At 44.1% G+C, this 22412-nt stretch overlaps 1 protein-coding gene and 1 pseudogene across 1 annotated transcript; one reads left to right on the forward strand and one right to left on the reverse strand.

Annotated features, from left to right (window-relative positions):
- Window positions 1-2768: 2768 nt before the first annotated feature.
- Window positions 2769-3854, reverse strand: CXCR3 (chemokine (C-X-C motif) receptor 3). Its single transcript, XM_006868557.1, has one exon. The coding sequence runs from the start codon at window positions 3852-3854 to the stop codon at window positions 2769-2771; it is 1086 nt and encodes a 361-aa protein (XP_006868619.1).
- A 10853-nt stretch (window positions 3855-14707) lies between these two features.
- Window positions 14708-21029, forward strand: LOC102825393 (annotated as a pseudogene).
- Window positions 21030-22412: the final 1383 nt, after the last annotated feature.

The following is a 22412-nucleotide window of genomic DNA, read 5'->3' on the forward strand; positions in this document are numbered from 1 at the left end:
CAACTCTTCTGGTCTTCGGTCTTTAGTGTTTAATGCATCAAATCTGTTCTTCAGATGATCTCTAAATTCAGGAGGGATAAATTCAAGGTCATATTTTGGCTCTCGTGGACTTGTTTTCATTTTCTTCAGCTTCACTGATGAAATGGAGCTTTTCCATCTGTAGTGATCCAGAATGTGTTTAGAGCACTCTCCATTCTGTGTTTCTCTCTGATTTTTATGACTGGTGTGGCGCAGTAGGATAAGCACTGGATCGCAAGGTCAGTTTGAACCATAAGGTTAGCAGTTTAATCACCAGTCGCTCCTCGGGAAACCCTATGAGTTGGAACCGACTTAAAGGCAGCTTTCGTGCTTCTAGGAGATATCCAGAATGTAGATTAAAATCAACATTGTTTTAGTTTCCTACTAGTGCTATGACAAATTTCCATGAATCTAGGGGCTGAAAGCCATACACATTTACTACCTTATGGTTCTGTAGGTCAGAAGTCCATCACAGGTCCTACTGGGCTAAAATCAGAAGGGTCAGCAGGGCTGTGTTCCTTCATGGAAGCTCTAGGGAATGATACAATCCCTCTTCTTTTTTCAGCTTCCAGAGGCCATCTACATTCCTTGACTCATGGACCATAGCCCCTTCTCCTCTTCCAAGCCAGAAACCTAGCATCTATTTGATGCTGTTACATCACTTTCTCTGACTTTGTCTGCTCTCCTGTCTCCTGCTTTCACTTTTAAGGATCTTTGTGATTACATTGGGCCCACTTGGATACTCCAGGGTAATCTTATTTATTGGAGGAATTGTAAGACTATTTTAAGGCCAAGTTATTAGCAACTTTAATTCCCTTTTGGCATGTAAGAAAGGAACCCTGGTGGTGCAGTGGGTGAAACATTTGACTGCTAACCAAAATGTTGGTGGTTCAAACCCACGAGCTGGTCTGTGGGAAAAATATGAGGCATTCTGCTTCCATAAAGATGTACAACCTTGGAAACTGTGGAGCACTTCTACTCTGTCCTGTAGGGTAGCTGTGTTGCTGGAATCGACTTGATGGCACTTGGTGGGCCATGTAAGTTAACATATTCTCACGTTCTAGGGCTTGATTAGGATGTGGACATCTTTGAGTGGCCATTTATTCTGCCTAGCACAAACATCTTTACTATTTCAATGTCACTGATAATTCTTAAAGACAGGCTGTACTGTTTGTTGTATGTGTTAATGTAGTCTTCTATCTTTCGTTTTGCAAATGTTCAGTGTTTTTTTAGTGGCCACAAACTGAAACTTATCCACAGGCTAGATGGAATTGTTGTTGTCAAGTGCCATCAAGTCGATTCCGACCCATAGCGACCCTGTATAAGGTTTCCAAGGAGCAGCTGGTGAGCTTGAACCACCACCAACCTTGCAGTTCAAATGGCTTTGCAGTCTGGCACATTAACCCACAGGGCGACACCAGGTCTCCATGGTTGATGGAATTGGGTGTGTGCATATAGCAGAACAAGTTTCCTTAACTAAATCCTCGAATTCCTCTGCCCCATTACCATCTCCAGCCTGTCTGCAACCTCAGCAAGGGCCCAACCAGCATGTGAAACTGGACCATAGCAACATGGACAACTTCAGTAAGGTGCAGCAGATATGCCCCTGCGAAGGAAGGGTCTAGCTCTCAGCACTAACTCAATAGCCCTTTCATCTGTTCTGGGAAGTCCTGGTTATTTCCTCCACTTATTAAAACCTCAGCTATAATCATGGAAGCATGCTCCCTACAGCCCACCCATGCTTCCTTCTGGCTTTCCTTCAATCCCACTGAGATTTTCTTAGTAAGAGTGTATATCACCTTTCACCTGACTAACTGCTACAGCTTTCTAAGTAGTCTCTGTGACACCATCAGTGGATAACAAACCAACTTACTTTCTGCCTTTCTCCTACCCAAACCCTTAACTCTAGCTACTTGGGACTGTTTAAAATTCCTGCTGTAAGCATTGCTGTTTTCAGCCCTCCCTCTGCTAAAAACACTGTCTTTCTTTCTCTCTACATTGGGAAATACTGCCTGCCCTTTCAGGTCTGTTCAGTTCTCTGCATCTTCAGGATGACCTCTTCAATAGACCAGCCTCCATTCTCTGAGCCCCCATGTTTACAGTCTATATGTTGTTTGTCTTGTGACATAGACAATATTTGTAGTTCTTGTCACTTCTTCCCTGCTAGCCCTCTGCTCCTCCTGGAGTAAGACCCATTCACCAAATTATTCCTAGACAGTGTCCAGCCAAACCAACTTGCTAAGCACTCTGTGTTAGTGTGGGTGCTTCTCTGTGACTACCAGGAGTGTGCAGAAAAGCCAAGACCGCAAACAGGCATTCACAGAGGTAGGGTAGGCTGGCTCAGACCCAGTGCCAGGCAGAAAACAGCAACAAGTGCATTCTCAAAGTCTAGGCAGGGCTGGCTGTAATAATGCACTCATACACTCTGGTCCTGATGAGCTTATTTATTGAAAAGCTTTAAGCAGGATCTTAGACACAAAACCAAGAGTGAGCAAATACAGAGATGCTGGGAATCATAACCACAATTACTACTGAGCAGGAGGTGTGGGGCTCCAGGCAGCCAAGGTAGCTGTGCTGGGAGACAACCATCTCAGCAGTAGAAATTTGGCTACCTGGGAGATCTGGCAGTGCTGTAGGGCTCAAGGCTGTGGGGAAAGCCAGAGACAGCCTAGCAGAGAGGAAGGGGAGGAGACGACAATATGAGTGAAGTCAGGCTGGTTGGGTGAGAAGAGGAGCCCTCACTTCCAGCCTCATAAACCTGAATAGGAAGCCTCTGTGATCTCTGACCAGGATGAATCCCGGTAAGATGAAGAAGGTGGCCGCTGCTGTCTTCTCTGATTTGCGCAACCCAGGCGCATAAGCAGCATCCACATACGCTCCCGGAACTTAACAGCCACAAAGGCATACAGAAGCGGGTTAAGACAACAGTGCATATAGCCCAGGCCTGAGGTGACTGACTTGGCCACATCAATATGACTTTCTCGCCCACAGTTGCGAGCTAAGGCCCCCAGGTCCATGAGAGTGTCCACCAGTACCACCAGGTGGTAGGGGGTCCAGCAGAGAGTAAAGGCCACCACTACCACCACCACTAACCTCATGGCTCGCAGCCGCCTCTGGCCCCTGGAGACCAGAAGCACAGCAATGATGCGGGCATAGCAGTAGGCCATGACCAGCAGGGGCAGCAGAAAACCAGCAACCAGCTGCAGCATTCGCAGAGCTGTTCGGCCCATCTTGGGGAAATTGTACTGGCAGTGGGTAGCATTGAGTCGTTCGTCATAGCGTGCTGATAGGAAGATCAGTTCTGGGAGGGCAAAGAGCAGACAGAGGCCCCATACCACTATACAGGTGAGGGTCACACGGGCTGGAGGGCCTCGGCGGTAGATCTGGGTGGCATGCACTATGCTCAGGTAGCGGTCAAAGCTGATGCAGGCCAACAGAAGGGCCCCTGCATAGAAGTTGATGTTGAAGAGGGCACCTGCTACTTTGCAGAGGCCAGACCCGAAGACCCACTGAACAGCAGCATCCACTGCCCAAAGGGGGAGGGTCAGCACTAGCAGTGCATCGGCCATGGCCAGGTGAAGCAGGAAGGTGTCGGTGCTGCTCAGAGCTGCCCGGTGGCTAAGCAGTATGGCTGCTACTGCACCATTGCCCAGAAGGCCCAGCAGAAAGAGGAGGCCATAGACTGCTGGCAGGAAGGCCCGGTCAAAGTTCAGGCTAAAATCCTGTGGGCAGGGTGGGGAGGCACAGCAGAAGTCTGTCTCATTTTCTTCGTAGTCATAGGAAGAGCTATAGTTTTCCAGGAAGGTAAAATCATCTAGCACTTGGTGTTGGATCATCTATGGAGGGAGGGAGGTAGAGACTATGTAAGGGGCCTTTGCAATCAATCACTCCTTCACTATCTAGTCTCTTAAATAGTTTTTGAGTTGCATCTCCTCTGTAAGGTAAGACCTGTAACTTCACCCCTTTTTTCCATCTGAACCCCATCTGCCCCACCTGGGCTCTGTGATGCCAACTTCCCTTCTCAAAGGCAGCTTTTCTCTGGTCTTTCTGAGCCATCCATTGGCCCAGGGATCCTCCTGTGCCAAGAGTTCTCTCTGCTCTTCCCTCACTGCTCGCTGGTCATGCCTAGTTCAGTCACCAGGTACTTCCATGCAGTCCCCTCTTCAGTCCTTGTCTGGGGACCCCAACTTCCTGCCCCACATGGGAGGCTGTCTACAAATCACTGTAGCTCTAAAATGGGCTTTCTGTCCCAGTCCTTTCTTGTCTCCCATACCGAGGCTTCCCACTGGGAACTCCCCCACGCAACTCTTGGGAAAATGTTCCTTACTCTATCACCTATACCAGAGCTGCAGGCCTCCCCAATGCCAATTCAGTCTAGCACATACAAGTCAAAGTTCAAAGTCAGAGCTGAAGGGAGCCTTATAATGTCATCAAGACTGAGCCTCTACCTCCTGCATGTTTTCAGCTAAAGTAACAAAGCCAGAGAGGGGTAAAACTTGCCTATAGTCATATGGCAAGTCGGTGGCCAAGCTGGCTTCCCAATTCTCCATCTAGTGCTTCTTCTACCCTGGCCCCTGCACCTTCTGCTTACTCACACAACTCTTTGAAAGCCCTGGGTTGTGGATCAGCCTTGATGTTTCCCTGGTACCATGGGCTCACCCTCAGAGATGTGGCCTGTCCTGGCTAGGCAGCAGCACTTACCTCAGGGACCATGTCTGGGCTGGTGTTCTGGCAGCTGCCTGACCCTCTACTTGGGTGCTTGTGGTCGGGAACCTGCACTTCACAGAGGAAGTGAGGGTTTCACATGATTCACAACAACAGCCTCTTCCATGGGGCGATCTACGCCAGACCTACTGAGACCCAAGTCCATAAAGATCCTTTTCCTTGTCACTACCCTCGGGAGAAAGATGAGGCTTTCTGCTCCCATAAAGATTTGCAGCCTCAGAAACCCTATGCAGGGTCACTATGAGTCAGAACCAACTCCATGGTACTTAACAACACCCTGGCTGAGTACAGCAGCTGTGGAGGAGGTGACTATAGACCTGAGACCAGAAAGTCTAGGCCCCAGGGAAGGGCAGGGGTGGTTGGGTAGGTGAGAGGTGAGAAAGCCAAGTAACTGGGACTAGAAGGGAAGCCTTTCTCTGCTAGTGGCCAGACTGGTTTCTCTATTGGTTTGGTCAGTGCTTCAAGAAATTGGAATTTGTGCTCATCTCAGTGGCAGTGGGTTTGGTGGTTTTTTTGGGTTGATTGGTGTTTTTTTTTTGGTTCTAGGTGGGAATTGATTTTTTTTTTTTTTTTGAATAGATTTTTACATGATTGTAGAGACTGGATTGCTAAATGGATTAAGTCTGTAGACGAGAATAACCTTAAAACAATTCAAATATTTTAAAGATTATCACATTAAAGCTAGACCTTTCCCATCAGCCTTCCCAGCTAATCCACAGAAGAAAGGAAACTACAAATTAAGATCTGGCTATGTGCTCCGTGCTATTTTAGCTGTCCTCTCTGGCGCTGCCTCATTCCAACTACAAAATTCCCCTGTGGTGCTGATGAAACAAACCCAGAAAGGGAAAAGCCTTTCACCACATACAGCAAGTAAAGGTAGGTGCTAAGACTCAACCCATGGCTCTCTGACTCTCCTTTTACCATGTGTCATACTGCCTTCAATTTTTTAATGGATAAACTATATTCCTGCAGTTAAAAGCAAACCAACTTATTAAAAAAGAATAGGCTTACTGGTCAGAAAGACACTAGAACCCCAGACTGTGCCCCTTAACCACGATTCAGGTCTGGAACAAACTCAGCCTTGCCCAATATAGGGGTGACAACAACACTGGTGAGGTATGCTCACCATGGAATGGTCAGTCATCCAAGATTAAAAGGACAAAGTTGAGAAGGGTTGGGTCCTATTTGTGGATGGAAATAGAAACCATAGAGAGAAAATGGGATAGCTTGTTGCATGGAGGAAATTGTAATCATTGAGCTGAAACAACATGTGTGGCTTGTTGAATGTAAAACTGATCTTGTCTGTAAACCTTCACTCAATTCACAATAAAAAGTTTAAAAAAAAATCTAATCAACTAAAACTATGTAATTTAACATGGCAATGTCCTGGTGTGCGTGTAGGATAAGCACTGGACTGCTAACAGGGTCAGTATGAGTCAGAACAGACTCGATGGCACTGAACAACAATAGCCACTTAACATGTCTTGAAAAGTCAATGACTGCATGGTAGATAGTGGGGGAGAAGTTACAGATTACTGTGTATTGTTTGACACTGCTTATGTAAATTCTACACAAAAAGCAACGTATTCATCCGAATAGCTTGAAAACAAGGACTAGAGACACTGTATATTTCAGGAGAGCAGTCGCTTCTTTAGCAAGAAAGGGAATGGAATGGGGCAGAAGTCCATAGAGACCTCAGAATTTTCAGGAAAAGCTATAAAACAGTATCTTTCCATCATAGTAATAACAGTTATGACCGAGTGTTGTAATGGTTACTCTCTCAAGCAGTTTCCACCTTTACTATCTTTTCCACTGTCCCCAGTTGAAAAGAGAGGGGAGGGTAAATGTTAACCCATGGCTTTGAGGTTCAGTTTGCTGCTAGACTAGACTCATTCTGGAACTCAGTTCTAACTAATTGACAAGATGTAAGCTTATGAGACACCGAGACCTTCCCCCTCCTTCCATAGGCTGTGGACAGAAGATATGGCCATCCTTGTTCTGAAACAGTTTATCACCTGCAGGGTCCAGGCCAGAGGGAACTGAGGGCCTGGAAGACAAAAGGAGCAGTGCAAGTGGAGAAGAACCATACCAATTAGGATAGGTAGGACAAGGCAAATGCCTATGGCCTGTGGGGATGAAGAAGGAGGGAAGCCTGGCTCATGGTTTACCAATACTGGTCTGTGTTGTTGTTGTTGTTATGTGCTGTCGAGTTGGTTCTGACTCATAGTGACCCTGTATAGGGTTTCCGAGGAGCAGCTGATGGATTTGAACTGCCGACCTGGTAGTTCTCAGTCCAATGCTTATTCTGTAGTGCCACACCGGGAGTCCATCTGGTCTGTGAAAAGGTTTGATTTCACTGGGCTTCTACAAATGAGAAAAACCAGGACAACAACAAGCTAAATTTGTTCAGCTTAAAGAATGGTCTTGTATTCTGCAATTATATTCTTTTTTTTTTTTTGGTATTAAAACAACCTTTTCTTTATGAAATAATGGTAAAAATAGATGGTAGTTTTAAAAAATATCTTGTATTGGCAGAAGTTGGCAACCCAATGAGGGTCCTCCAAATATATGTTAAAATTGTACTAGATCCAGGTGTGGTACAAGTGGTTTGCTATCAGCTGATAACATAAAAGTGGGTGGGTCAAACCTACCCAGAGAGTCAGGAAGAAAGGAGTGGTGATCTGCTTTCCTACAGATTACCACCAAGGAAACCCTATGAAGCACAAGAACTGTAACACAAAAAGTCACTATGAATTGGGGGCCAACTTGATGGCAACAAGAACAACTCATTAAATATGTTGTTTTTTAAGTGCCGTTGAGTTGGTTCTGACTCATAGATACCCGGTATAGTGTTTCTGAGGCTGTAAATCTTTGTGGGAGCAGAAAGCTTCATCTTTCTTCCTTGGAGCAGCTGGTAGGCTCAAACCACTGACCTGGTGGTTTGCAGTCCAGTGTTTATTGTACAGAGCCACTACACTTCCACATGAAATAAGAGGAGGCTTCAAAGAGTGCATGGAAAAATTTCCACTATCTTTTAATTCCATTTTCCATGAACTTTTTCCCCATGGTCTCCTTCTTGTGCTTCCCTCCCTCCCCCCCTTTTTTTTTTGTTACATGGATATAATAAATGAGAGAAGGTCAGGACAAGGGCTTTGGAAAGGTGCAGGGAACTTTCTAAGTGGACTGTGGGCATGGACTGTTCTCATTGTCATTATGATGTGCAGCGGGAAGAACACTGAACTTGTCTGGACTCCAGCTCTGATGCCGTCTTGTTTGAGCTGTGTGACCTTGGACAAATGCCATACTCTTTTTTTATATAAGTTTTTATTGTGACCTGAGTGATAGTTTACATGGGAGAACATCGGCTTTATACCATCATTTCATTGCAATGATTACACTCTCCTCTATCCGTGCATCATCATTCAACAGTATTTGCTTCCATTCCCTATTTTTTTTGGGGGTGTATGTGTGGATGTACACAGAAACACTCAGGAATATATAACAATTTAAACAACCAAAGGGCACATTCTGTAAGCCTGCCTCCAAGCCGCCAGCACCCAGTCCCTCTCCCTCTCCCTCTCCCTCTCTGTGTCTAAAGTCCCCAACTGCTCCATCTCTCCAGGTCATCTTCTCTGCCTCCATCTCTGGCTTCACTGCTTCTCTGGGTAGGGTCCCGTTCTCCACTCTTCTCCCTTGATGGTCCCAGGGACCTCCGCTCCTAGATTGCAAAGTCAATCACTCCCCTCCTTTGCTACAAAACATCTACCCAAATGCCATACTCTTTTAAGCTGGTTTTATAAGCAGCGTTCTTACAAGATGAATAGAGATAATTACTTAGTAGGAGCACAGTTGAGAATGCTGAGTAAGCAGGATATTGTCTGCAAACATAAAGCCACTGGGATCTTCTAATGACAGTCACACACCTAAGATAGAGTGTGATGACTTGTGGAGTTTGCAGATGTGGGCTCAGCAGGAGGGCTGGTCTTTCAGAAAAACTGCCCTTTGGGTTAGCTGGGAGGGTTTGACCAGTCCTAGTTAATCCTCTGACTGCCTAGCTGTGTGACCTTGTACAAATCATTTCCCCTCTTTTTCTATCTCACTTTCCTCGTCTGAAAAATAGCCATGAGAATAGTAATCATTTGATAGAGTTGCTCTGTGGACTGCAAGTGGAAGCATGTATAAAGTATCTGGCACAGAGCAGCAGTTTCCTCCCCCTCTAGAAACTTTCCAAACTAAACCCTCCCAGGCCTCTCAGGCCTCAGCATGGCAGATCTGCAATAGGCTTCACAACTGAGATGCCTTGGAAGATTCCTGTATTGTGGGGCTGAGCAACACCCTTATCTGGCCCTCTAATTTGACTCTGTCCAGTCCAAAGCAGCCCCCAGGTTGGGTCAAAGCCCTTGGGAAGGCCCACCTAGCCAGGTATCTGGCAGATGCTCTCTCTTGCTCTGCCCTCCAGAGCAGCCAGCAGGGAAGCTTGAGGAGGAAGTTAGTCAGAGTGAGGTTGCTCCGGGCCCCACCTGTGGTCAAGGTGTGAAATGTGCACCTGGCTCTTCTTTACCACCCCTCCCCCAGTTTCTTTCTTTCTTTCTTTCACACCTCTGGTCTGTGGTTTGGGGAGATAGGAGGGAGGCTTGAAGGTCTGAGCCCTGGGCTCAGTCCCTCACAGGAAGGAGGGCCCCTACCAGGCTGGCTGGGGAAGGGGCCATTTCCTCCTCCTCAGTGTCTATTTCTTCACAGCCTCTCTCAAGAGATAGCTTCTCAGAAAGTCCCCCCTGGAGCTCTGCTCCAAAAATCCATGGACTCTGCCCCAGCCCCAGTCCATTTGGAAAGCAGACTTAAGCATGTCAAAGGTCCAGTTACCCATGAAATTAGGGAGAGTTCTAGTTCCAGGAAGGGCCGAAGCTCTGTCCCAGACCGGGCTTCCTTCTGCTGGCCCTAAAGTTCACAAGGAAAATAGAACTTAAGCTACAGGGAGGCCCAGGGGCTGGGAAAGCCCCCCTTTGCCCCTCTTCCTTCAGCTCTGAGGTCCTAGTAGGGGGGCAATGCCTTCTAAGTGCTGGAGCCAGGGCTTAGGATCTAAGGATTGGGAAGACATTCCAGTACATGAGAGTGAGTTCTCTAAGCTGCAGTAGCGCTCACTCTCTGCAACCAAGGACAGCCTCAAAGAGAAGTTTGAACTGGGTTTTCAAAGATGGTGCTGCAGTTTGCCAGGTGGCAAAGGGGAGACAAGGCAGTTGAGGGGTGGGGAGTGGGAACAGGTGTCAAGGCAAGGAAGTGAAGAGCTTGTCAGTCTGCTTGGAACAGAAGCCACTTGTGAGGGCAGGAGGGTAGAGGGGACTGGAGAATAGCTCAGAAACCAAGATTCCAACTAAACACAAATGCTTAGATTGTGATTTTCCTGTCTTTCTGTTCTAAACAGTGCTTGGGAACTGTTAAGTTAAAAAAGTTTCCATTCAGCAAGCCCTTATTTTCATACACATGATGTCTTCTAATTTTTTCAGCCAATTGGTGAAGCTGAAATGACTGTACCCACTTTGTAGAATGGAAATGGAGATTGAGAGAGATGAATGAAGTGACCTGTCCAAGGCTAGTCAGCTAATAGAATTTATGGCAAGATTCCTATCCAAGACACAGAGGGAGGAAGTGAAATAAGTGATGTTACATTGTGGGGATTACAATCAATGAGATGAATAAAATGTGCATGAATTGTTGAATGGAAAACTGATCTGCTCTGTAAACCTTCACCGAATGCACAATAAAAAGTTAAAAGCAAAAAAAAAAAAAAAAAAAAAAAAAAAAGCTTCCTATCTAGGCTGTCTTTTAATGTGCTATACTAATTACTTATATATGACAATGTTTCTCTGCTATGCATAGAGTTTTCAGTGACTAGCGATTCGGAAGTAGTTTGTCACTCTTTCTTCCTAGTCTGTCTTTGTTTTGTAGCTCATCTGAAACCTTTCCACCATGGGTGACCCTGCTGGTTATTTAAAACACCGGTGGCATAGCCCTCAGAATCACAGCAACTCAGACCACCACAGCACGACAGACAGACGAGTGGTGGCTGTTTGGTTTTATGTCTATACTGTCTCTTTAAATTTCGATGTCAATCTTGATACAATCCTGATATAATCAAGATACATATAAGATATAATCAAGATACAGTCAAGATGTTCTCTCCTAATCCTATCAATCCTGGTATAATCCTATCAATCCTGATATGATCAAGATATATATAAAATATAATCAAGATACAATCAAGATGTTCTCTCCTAATCCTATCAATCCTGGTACAATCAAGATAAGCTTTCTCAAGATGGCGGCTCCTGGAACAGCTGAGTGTCTTGATCCAGAAAATAATGAATTTCTGGATTCTCCTGCAAATTGCCCAGCTATAAACCCTCCGAACCTCCAAACATACCTTTATATTTGTTACAGAGTTCCAACACCAACTCATGAGTCCTCCTGACCCGGTATTCCGTGTTGTTGTTGACTGAGCTCCTCACTACACATCCACCCGATCCGCCATCTTCAAGGAAGTCCTGCGGAGTGTTTCTGCGGCGTTTCTACGACCCCTATTTATTCCAGCCGCTCTGTCTTGCCCAGGATGTGGGTCGAGGTCTCCTAGCCTGGCCGGCAGACTCAAGGGTACGCGACCTCCAGCCTCCACTGTATGTTGACAACAACAACAACAACATACTAATTACTTGGGCTGGAAACCTCTGTTCCCTACCAAACAACCAAACATACACCTGCTGCCCCACCAACGGTGTCTTGTGGCTGTGGTGAAGACAAATGTTAATCTGGTTGGGCCTGTGCTATAGAGGGAGTTTAGTAAACTTCACTTCATCCTCACTCTTTTTGCCTTGCTCCTTCCTGCCTATGAGGAAGAAGAAATGTCGAGATCTCTGGGATGAGGGGCCCAGAAGACCAAGCAAAAATCTGCTGAGTACAAGATCTCTTTTACAATGTCTGCAACTGAGTCTGTGGTGCTTCCAGAAGCTACCACCCCAGCCCAGCCAAGCTCCTGAAAATTCACTACCTCCCCATCTGGCCCCATGCTGCCCTCTACTTGACTCTATTTCAGCGTAGGCCAGTCATACTCTTGAGGTAGCAACATGGCTGCTTCATAGAAATCCGACTATGTTGTTGTTGTTAGGTGCCATCGAGTTGGCACCGACTCATAGTGACCGTATGCACAGCAGACCGAAACACTGCCCGATCCTGAGCCAACCTCACTACTGTTGCCACGCTTGAGCCCATCGATGCAACCACCTGGCCAATCCATCTCTTTGGGGTCTTCTTTTTCTCTCACCTTCCATCTTTGCAAACATGATATTCTTCTCCAGTGACTGGTCCCTCCTGACAATATGTCCGAAGTATGATAGATGCAGTTTGGCCATGTTAGCCTCTAAGGAGCACTCTGGCTGCACTTCTTCCAAAATGGATCTATTGGTTCTTTTAGCAGCCCATGGCACTTTCAATATTCTCCTCCAACACCATAACTCAAATGCATCAATTCTTCTACGGTCTTCCTTATTCACTGTCCCGCTTTCGCATGCATATGTGGTTATTGAAAATACCATGGCTTGGGTCAGGCGCACCGTAGTCCTCAAGCTGATATCTTTGCTCTTTAACACTTTAAAAAGGTCTTGTGCAGCAGATTTGCCTAATGTAATACATCGTTTGATTTCTTGACTGCTGCTTCCATGAGTGTTGATAGTTGATCCAAGAAGAATGAAGTCCTTGACAACTTCAATCTTTTCTCCATTGATAAGAATATTGTTTATTGGTCCAGTGGTGAGGATTTTTGTTTTCTTTACATTGAGATGTAATCCATACTGAAGGCTGTGCTCTTTGATCTTCATCAGTAAATGTTTTAAGTCCTCTTCACTTTTAGCAAGCAAGGTTGTATCATCTGCATATCGTAGATCCTGATGCCACGTTTTTCTTCATAGAACCCGGCTTATCGGATTATTTGCTCAGCATATAGGTTGAATAAGTATGGTGAAAGAATACAACCTTGTTGCACACCTTTCTTAATTTTAAACCATCCAGTGATCCCATGTTCTGTTCGAACAACTGCCTCTTGGTCCAGGTACAGATTCCTCATGAGCACAATTAAGTGTTCCTGAATACTTATACTTCGCAATGTTGTCCATAACTTGTCATGATCCACACAATCGAAAGCCTTTGTGTAGTCAATAAAGCACAGGTAAACATCTTTCTGATATTCTCTGCTTTCAGTCAAGATCCACTGGACATCAGCAATGATATCGCTTGTTCCACAGCCTCTTCTGAATCCGGCTTGAACCTCTGGAAGTTCTCTGTCAATGTATTTACCTTTAGAAAAACTTTTCTCGCATGGGATATCAAAGAGATTGTCCAGTGATTTCCACATTGGAGGTCTTCCTGTGTTGCTCTGCAGGGCCACCCTTTGGAATGAAATCATTCTTGCATTCCTTTGGGTTGTCCTTCAGGGTGAGGCCACACAGGGAAATAAGATCTGCTGACACTTTTTGATTACTTAAGTATGTGCTCTGTACATGTTTTAAGTGCCTTACTTGTATTAATTAATAAAATGATGTAGTAACTATGAGATCATTGCTATTATTATCATCCTCATTTTGCAGATGACAGAAACAGAAAGTTCAAAGAAACTTGCTCAAAGTCACACAGCTAGTAAGTGACAAAGAGCCCAGATTCTTCTCCATTACCTTTGAAGTTTCAAGGGATTGGGGTTAAGAATTGTAATGTTATTTGTAGTGTTTAATTAAATAGTCATTAAAATTTAAAATAAAACTCAGCTAAAAAATTGACATAATTGGTAAAATTTGAATATGGCTTGTGGAACAGGCCATATCTACATGTTATTATATCCCTGTTAGTTGCTAATTTTGATAATGTAAGAGAATGTTCTTATTTGTAGGAAATACACACTGAAGTACTTCATCTCTCATATTTAGGACATATTGTCAGGAGGGACCAGACACTGGAGAAGGATATTACGTTTGGTAAGGTGGAAAGTCAGAGAAAAAGAGGAAGACCCCCCAGCGAGATGGATTGGTACAGTGGCAGCATCCATCAATGGGCTCAAATGTAGCAACGATTGTGAGGTTGGCCCAGGACCAGGCAATATTTCGTTCTGTTGAGCATAAGGTCTCCATGAGTCAGTACCGATTGATGGCCCCTATCAACAACAATACCACACACTGAAGTATTTAGAAGCAAAGAGCCATCATGTCTACAACATTGAAATGATTTAAAAAACAAATATGCAGCAGGAGAGGATGCACAAAGAAAATAGGGCAAAATGTTGGCAATTGGCAATATGGGAGAGAGTATAAAGGAGTTCTTTGTTTTATTCTTGCAACTTTTCTGCAAGTTCAAAACTATACAAAAAAATAAAAGTTGCCAAAAAGAATATCTCTCATGCAGAAAGGGTTTGATAGCAGAAGCTATTCCTAGGATCAGCTTAGAAAACTTGTAAGAACAAACTAGGGCCAAGGCTACCTCAGGACAAATGCTCCCTGGCTGGGGCGTTGGCCTCATCCCAGGAAAGCACTGTTCCCTCCTCCTCAGTTCAATCCTCAACTCTCTTCCCAGCTAACCTCACTTTTTGTTTCTGGACTCCTGAGCTTTCCCCCTTTTCCCACTATAAGAGACCTTGTGTAGAGTCCCAAGAGGGTGCTTTAAAACTCCAGCCAAACCAACCTTCTGAGGATCAGGTCGATTAGGTTGGGGTGGGATGCAATTCTTGGCCACTGCTGGATTCTCCTGAAGAAGAAAGACCCTCTAGTCTGGATTCTACCTGCCATCTCTGACCTTCTGAAAAATTCCAGAACTGGCCAAAAACAATTTCCTAAAATCCCAACAGGTAGGTTTGGCCTTGGTGGCAGGACTAAGCCTTGTCTCCTATTAGAGGTGAGCACATATTTCTGCAACTAGGCAGCACATTGGGAGCATGGTGGCTCCATATGGTAAGAACTGGACTGAGAGCCATAAGGTTCAAGGTTTGAGCCCACCAGCTGCTCTGCGGGAGAAAGATGAGGCTTTCTGCTCCCGCAAACCGGGTCACTGTGAGTCGGAACCAACTTGAAGGCACTTAACAATAACAATGACAGGCAGCACATTATTTGCACAGGCACAGTCATCTAGGCTAGTTTAGCCAGAATGAAGTTGACTCTAGAGTCCTGGTGTGGCACTGCAGGATAATGCTCCAGACCTCAAGGTCAGTTTGAACCACAAGGTCGGTGGTTCAAACCCATCAGTCGCTCCTTGGAAACCCCAGCCAGGATTGCTCTGAATTAGAATTGACTTGACAGAACTTAACAACAACAAGTTGACCCTATGTGAGACAGTATAGCAGAGTAGTTAAATACATGGGTACTGAAGTAGGTTATCTGGATTGGATTTCTGGCCGTGTCACTTATTAATTGTGTGACATAGGACAGGTGATTTCCCCTCTCTGTGTGTCTGTTTCCCCCTCTGTATCAAGAGTCAATATACTGGAGGCCTGTGTGACGCTGTAGGACTGCTAACCTCAAGGTTGATGTAGACTGCTAACCTCAAGGTTGATGGTCCAAACCCACCAACTGCTCTTCAGAAACCCTATACAGGGTTGCTATGGGTTGGAACCAAATCAATGGATCTTAACAACAACATAAAGGTACTCATAATTAGGGCGATCTATGAGTTGTTAACTCCCATCAACACTGTGACTGTTGAGGGCCCACCAGGACTGGGAGTACTGTGGTAGTTAACATTTGCACTGAGGTGCTACTATACACATGAAACTGGAAATCCTAACCCTTGGCCTAGTCTGAATTGTTGAATTGGTCAAGGACCTAATTCCTTTGGGTCTGAACACAGTTTGAATCCAGTGTCCAACTTCCTATGGGTAATGGAGTGGGAGGGAAGTCCCTTACAGACATAAGACTGTTAAGGGCAGACCTGGGTCCAAAAGCTTGGCCTTCTCTCTAGACTTAAAAGAAGCTTGAAGAGACATGTTTTCCTCTTTGGTACCCACAAGTGGCTCACTGATAGACTATCAGATCAGTTGCTGACTAAGCCAAAATGGCTGGAGATGAACTGATAGATGGACAACAACAACAGTTGTATTAATCATTAACATGTTTCTATCATTTACTAAGTATCAGGTGCTGTTTGAAACACTCTTCCATATACATAGCCTTTGAGACAGGTTCTGTTTTTAATTCCTATTTTAAAGATGAGATATCAGAACTAAAGAGCTGAAGTAATTTGTTCAAGGTCGAACAACTAATTAGTGACAGAGCTAGGGTTTTCAAGTAGGCAATCTAGCTCCAAAGTCCACACTCTTAAACCACTTTACTCTACTATTTCTGTGAATATGAGACCAGTATATATTTTATCTTAGGTGTACCTTGCCTGCTTCCAACAGAATTTGAAAAGGCCCTTGTGTGGACTTAGAAGGAGCAGAAGATGTCTGATGCTAATCTTAGGCTGTGCCTGATATTGAGGTGCTGCTGTTCGTTATGTAAATCACCGCAAAGGTTCCTGACAGGAGTCAGGGCAAAACTAAGGCCAATCCTTTCTGAAACAAGGGGGTTCCTCAGGCATTTCACAGTGGGGTGCCAGGACAGAAGTAAGGTACAGGTTTAGGACTCAGGAACTACAGGTAACCAAGATGTGGTAAAGCTGAACGCTGGGCCTGTCCTAGTAAAAACAAATGCAAATAATATTTTTAACAATTCAAGATATTGGGGAGGAGGGCTTAGAACAAACCCTTTGTGAAACTCAGATGAAGTTTTAGCATATTTGCTAGTAAATAATGGTCTTTCGGAGTCCTGATGTGGCACTATAGGATAAGCACTTGACCACAGGGTTGGTTTGAACCCCAAGGTTGGAGGTTCAAACTCACCAGCTGCTTCTCAGAAACCCTATATAGGATCATTATGGATCAGAACCGATTCAATGGCACATAACAACAGCAACAATAGTCTTTCACATAACTACCCAGAATATTTACAAACTACTTCTCGTATAGCTAGAGAAGTGTTTGCATATGTCGGAAGCAGAGGATGGGAGTGGTGGGAGTAGGGAAAGGGTCTGGAACTGGGGAGACAGTTTTGGGGCAAGTAGATGCAAGGAGACTAGTTTGAGAATCAGAGGACATTAGCATAAAAAAAGTCTGTTTAATTACATTGACCTCCAGCTTCTCTGAGAAGAAACCTTTATTTTCTCACATAACACTCATTCCTGTTACGGCTGTTATTTCAAAACACAAGTTCTCTTTGGGACACCCTTTGGCAAACACCAACCTAGAGGCTGGAGGCCATTCTCCTGGCCTGCACTTCAAGACCTTCCATGATCTGGCCACAGCACACCTGTCCAGCTTGTTTTTTTACTCTGCTTTGTGCATCCTGTGTTCTAGCCAAATGGTGCCACACGCTGTTGCAAACTGCCCTAAGTTTCCACTGCTTAACTGGTAACTTTGCCCCAGTTCCACCCACCCCCCAGGAGTCAGAGATGCAGCTCAGAGTAATGAAAGCATAAAAAGTCCCTTTATTTGGACCCTGTGGGCTTCAGGTGATGGGGCAGGACAGAAAGAAGAGGTGAGAAGACCCAAGGGAGGAAGCAAGAGGTTTCAGTACTCTGTGCCTACCTTCTAAATATAGAAATAAGTTGAAACAATTATGCAGAACAGGTCTCTAAGTTGAAGTGTCTTTTGCCATCTGATCTCCTGCCCCTGCCTTTTTATCCTTGGAATAATTGACTCCACTGGGAAGCACTGGACAGGTATAGAAAGTCCAAAGTGGGCCCCACAATATCTCCATGTGAGTCAAACTGACTAAGGAAGTAAGTAACTCCATAACTTACTAAGTAAGTAGCACAGTAGTAGTAAAAGGGCTTTGTTTGGTGTCAGCCAGGCCTGGATCTCAATCCCACTGGCCACTTAAAAACTGTATGATTTGGGTACATCATTTCACTTCTCTGAGCTTCTGTTCCCTCATCTCCAAAGTGGAAGTTATACATAACCTCATATGACAAGAATCATATTGTTGTCAAAAGGATTTCATAAAATTAATTTAGGTAAATAACCTAGTGAATTGCCTGGTTTCTCTGATTACCTACTCTAAAGGAGCTACAGTACTCTCTCTTCTACTCCAAATCCCTTTCTAGACATTTAGCTATTTTATATTCTTCATGACACACATTTTTAACAATTTCCTGGCTTATTTGTTGATTGATTGCTCCACTAAACTAGACTTTTCCAAAGTGATATAATTTTGGTTTTTAAAATCACTATAACTGCAGTGTTTTGAATAGTGCCTAACACTATTGTTAGATGCTGTCAAGTCAGTTCCAACTCATAGCGACACATGCACAACGGAACTGCCCAGTCCCGTGCCATGCTCACAATTGTTACACTTCAGCCCATTGTTTCTGCCACCGTGCCAATCCATCATTTTGGGGGTCTTCCCTTTTTTTTTTTTTTTTACTGATGTCCTTCTCCAGGGAAATGTCCCTCCTGATAACAAGTCCATAGAATGAGAGCTGAAGTCTCACCATCCTGGCTCCTAAGGAGCAAGAGGGATTTGTTTGTTATTCTGGCAGTCCACGGTACTTTCAATAATCTTCTCCAACACCATACCTCAAATGCATCAATTCTTCTGAGGTATTCTTTATTCGTTGTCCAACTTTCACATGCATATGAGGCTACTGCAAATATCATGGCTTGGGTCAGACATATTTTAGAACTCAAACTATCTTTGCTCTAGAACACCATAAAGAGGTCTTGTGCAGCAGATTTACCTAATATAATATATCTTTTGATTTCTTGACTGCTACTTCTACGAGTGTTGATGTGGATCCAAGCAAAATGAAGTCTTTGGCAACTTCAATCTTTTCTCAACTTATCAGGATGTTATTTATTGGTCTAGTTGTGGGAACTTTTGTTTTGAGGTGCAATCCAAACAGAAGGTTGTAGTCTTTGATATTCATTGGTAAGTATTTTAAGTCCTCTTCACTTTCAGCAATCAAGGTCCTATCATCGGAACATCACAGGTTCTTAATGAGTGTTCCTCTGATGCCAAGTTTTTCTTCATAGAATACAGTTGCTCATATTATTTGCTCGGCATACAGATTGAGTAAGTATGGTGAAAGAGTACAACCCTAGCACACACTTTTCCTGATTTTAAACCATTCATGTTCCCCTTGTTCTGTTTGAATGACTGCCTTTTGGTCTGTGTACAGATTCCTCACAAGCACAATCAAGTGTTCTGAAATAACCATTCTTCGTAACGTTATCCATAACTTGTCATGAATTTCACAGTTGAAACTTTTTTGCTTACTCAATGAACCACAAGTAAACAACTTTCTGGTATTCTCTGATTTCAGTCAAGACTCTGATGTCAGCCATGATAGCCCTAGTTTCACGTTCTCTTCTGAATTTGGCTTGAGTTTCTGTCAGTTCTTTGTCGATGTATTGTTGCTGCCATTTTAAAATTATCTTCAGCAAAATTTTACTTGCATGTGATATTAATGATATTGTTCGATGATTTCTGCATTCTGTTAGGTCACCTCTCTTTGTAGTGGGCACAAATATGCCTCATCAGTTTGTTTCAAGATTTCAAATTGTATTCCATCAATTCCTGCAGCCTTGTTTTTTGCCAACACTTTCAGTGAAGCTTAGACTTCTTCCTTCAGTACCATGGCTTCTTCATTTTTTTTTTTTTAAGTTTTATTGTGAATTATGTGATAGTTTACATGGGAGAACATTAGCTTTACATTCACCCTATCATATATCATTTTATTGCCATGGCTACAATCCCCTTCATGCATCATCAACCAACCAAAGGGTATACCCTGTCCTTGCAAGTCGGCCCCCTGTCGTCAGCACACAGCCCCTCTCCCTCTGTGGGTCTAGAGTCCCCAGCCGCTCCATCTCTCCACGTCATCGATTCTGCCTCCATCTCTGGCATCACTGTTTCTCTGGGTAGGGTCCCACACTCCACTCTTTTCCCTTAATTGTCTAGGGACCTCTGCTTCTGGACTGCAAAGTCAATCACTCCCCTCCTTTTGCTACAAAACGTCCACCTTTACATTTCCAACCCTCATAATCAGTCCTGATAACAATTATTCACTACTGTATCACAAGAGACCTATCCCCATCTCCTTTCATCAGCCCCACCCAGACAGATTGGATACTACTCTTCGTTGGAGGGCTCAATACAGAAACTAATGAGAAAGCCCTGGAAGCAGTATTTGGCAAATATGGATGGATTGTCGAAGTACTCTTGATGAAAGACCATGAAACCAACAAATTTTGGAGGGTTTGCTTTTGTCACCTTTGAAAGCCCAGCAGATGCCAAAGATGCAGCCAGAGATATGAATGGAAAGTCTTTGGATGGGAAAGCTATCAAGGTGGAACAATCCACTAAACCAACATTTGAAAGGGGCAGGCGTGGACCCCCACCACCTCCAAGAAACAGAGGCCCACCAAGAGGCCTTAGAGGTGGAAGAGGAGGCAGTGGAGGAACTAGGGGACCCCCTTCACGTGGGGGACACATGGATGATGGTGGCTATTCCATGAATTTTAACATGAGTTCTTCCAGGGGCTCATTTACAGTAAAAAGATGACCACCATCATGAAGTGGTGGTCCTCCTCCTAAAAGATCAGCTCCTTTAAGACCAGTTTGCAGTAGCAGTGGAATGGGTGGCAGAGCCCCTGTATCACGTGGAAGAGATAGTTATGGAGGACCACCAAGAAAGGAACCCCTGCCCTCTCGTAGAGATGTGTACCTGTCACCAAGAGATGATGGCTATTCCACTAAAGACAGCTTTCCAAGCAGAGATTACCCAAGTTCTCGTGATATAAGAGATTATGCACCACCACCAAGAGATTATACATATTGTGATTATGGTCATTCCAGTTCAGGTGATGTCCATCCATCCAGAGACTATAGTGATAGAAATGGCTATGGTTGTGATAGTGACTATTCAGACCATCCAAGTGGAGGTTCCTACAGAGATTACTATGAGAGCTATGGTAACTCACGCAGTGTTCCACCTACACGAGGGCCCCACCATCTTATGGTGGAAGCAGTAGCTATGATGATTATAGCAGTTCACGAGACAGATATGGTGGAAGTCATGACAGTTACTCAAGCTGCTGAAGTGATCTCTACTCAAGTGGTCGTCATCGAGTTATCAGACAAGAAAGAAGGCCTCCCCCTTCTATGGAAAGGGGCTACCCACCTCCACATGATTCCTACAGCAGTTCAAGCCACGGAGCACCATGAAGGAAGCTGATCTGATAGAGGGGGAGACAGAAGCAGATACTAAAAACAAACAAAACTTTGGACCAAAATCCCTCTTCAAAGAAACAAACAAAAAGTGGAACTTATTCTGTCATAACTACCCAAGGACTCTTAAAAGGAAAAATTGTGTTACTTTAAAAAAAATTTCCTGTTAAGTACTCCTCCATAATTTTTATGTTTCTTGTGAGGAAAAAGTAAAGTAAAACCTGTTTAATTTTATTTGATTTTATGACATTGCTTTCAATAAGCAAATGTTAAATGTGTAAGACTTGACTTGTGTACTAGTGTTGTAATTCTCTTAAGTGTCCCTGAAGGCCACTTCCTATTTGATTTTTCCCAGTAAATGAGGCAAGCAATACTAAGATCTTCCACAAACATTTAGCCATCTAAAATGGAGAGATGAATCATTCTGCCTATATAAACAAGCTAGATATTAGAAGGGTGGTTGGGTTTGCTACTCATAGATTTCAGGCTGTCTTCAAACTGAAATCTCAGCGTTGTTAGTGTGAAAAAACTGAGATAGATGCTTAAGTAAGGAAAGTGCTATTCACCTAGTAAACCCAAAATAAAAGGATAATGCTGGACATATATTGCCTTTCTGACATTTCCTTGGGAATCTGCAAAAGCCTTCCCTTTCCCCCTCCCCCCATTAAGACCATTTAAGTGTGTGTCAAACAACTACAGAATGCTAAATAAAAAGTTTGGCCAAAACCAACCAAAAAAAAGATGTATCGATCATTACTGGTGATTGGGGACAAAGAGGAAGGATCAGTAGTTGGAAAATATGGCCTTGGTGATAGAAATGATGCTGGAGATCGCATGATAGAATTCTGCAAAATCAGTGATTTGTTCATTTCAAATGCCTTCCTTAGACAGCATTTGTTGTTGCTAGGTGCCATCGAGTTGGTACTGACCCATAGTGACCTTATGCACAGCAGAACGAAACACTTCCCAATCCTGGGCCAACCTACTATTTTTGCCACGCTTGAGTCCATCGATGCTGTCACTTGGCCAGTCCATTTAGTTGGGGGGCCTTCCTCTTTTTCTCTGACCCTCCAACTTACCAAACATGATATCCTTTGCCAGCGACTACTCCCTCCTGACAATATGCCCAAAGTATGAGAGATGAAGTTTGACCATCTTGGCCTCTAAGGAGCACTCTGGCTGCACTTCTTGCAAAACAGATCTATTGGTTCTTTTGGCAGCCTGTGGCACTTTTGATATTCTCCTCCAACACCATAACTCAAAATCATCAATTCTTTTATGGTCATCCTTATTCACTGTCCGGCTTTCACATGCATATGAAGTTACTGAAAACACCATGGCTTGGGTCAGGTGCACCTTAGTCTTCATGCTGACGTCTTT

This window comes from Chrysochloris asiatica, unplaced genomic scaffold (assembly GCF_000296735.1).
Source record: "Chrysochloris asiatica unplaced genomic scaffold, ChrAsi1.0 scaffold00118, whole genome shotgun sequence".
Taxonomy (NCBI): domain Eukaryota; kingdom Metazoa; phylum Chordata; class Mammalia; order Afrosoricida; family Chrysochloridae; genus Chrysochloris; species Chrysochloris asiatica.

Excerpts from the sequence above, each read along its gene's own strand:
- CXCR3 (XM_006868557.1), bottom strand. The coding sequence starts at position 3,854 with ATGATCCAACACCAAGTGCTAGATGATTTTACCTTCCTGGAAAACTAT.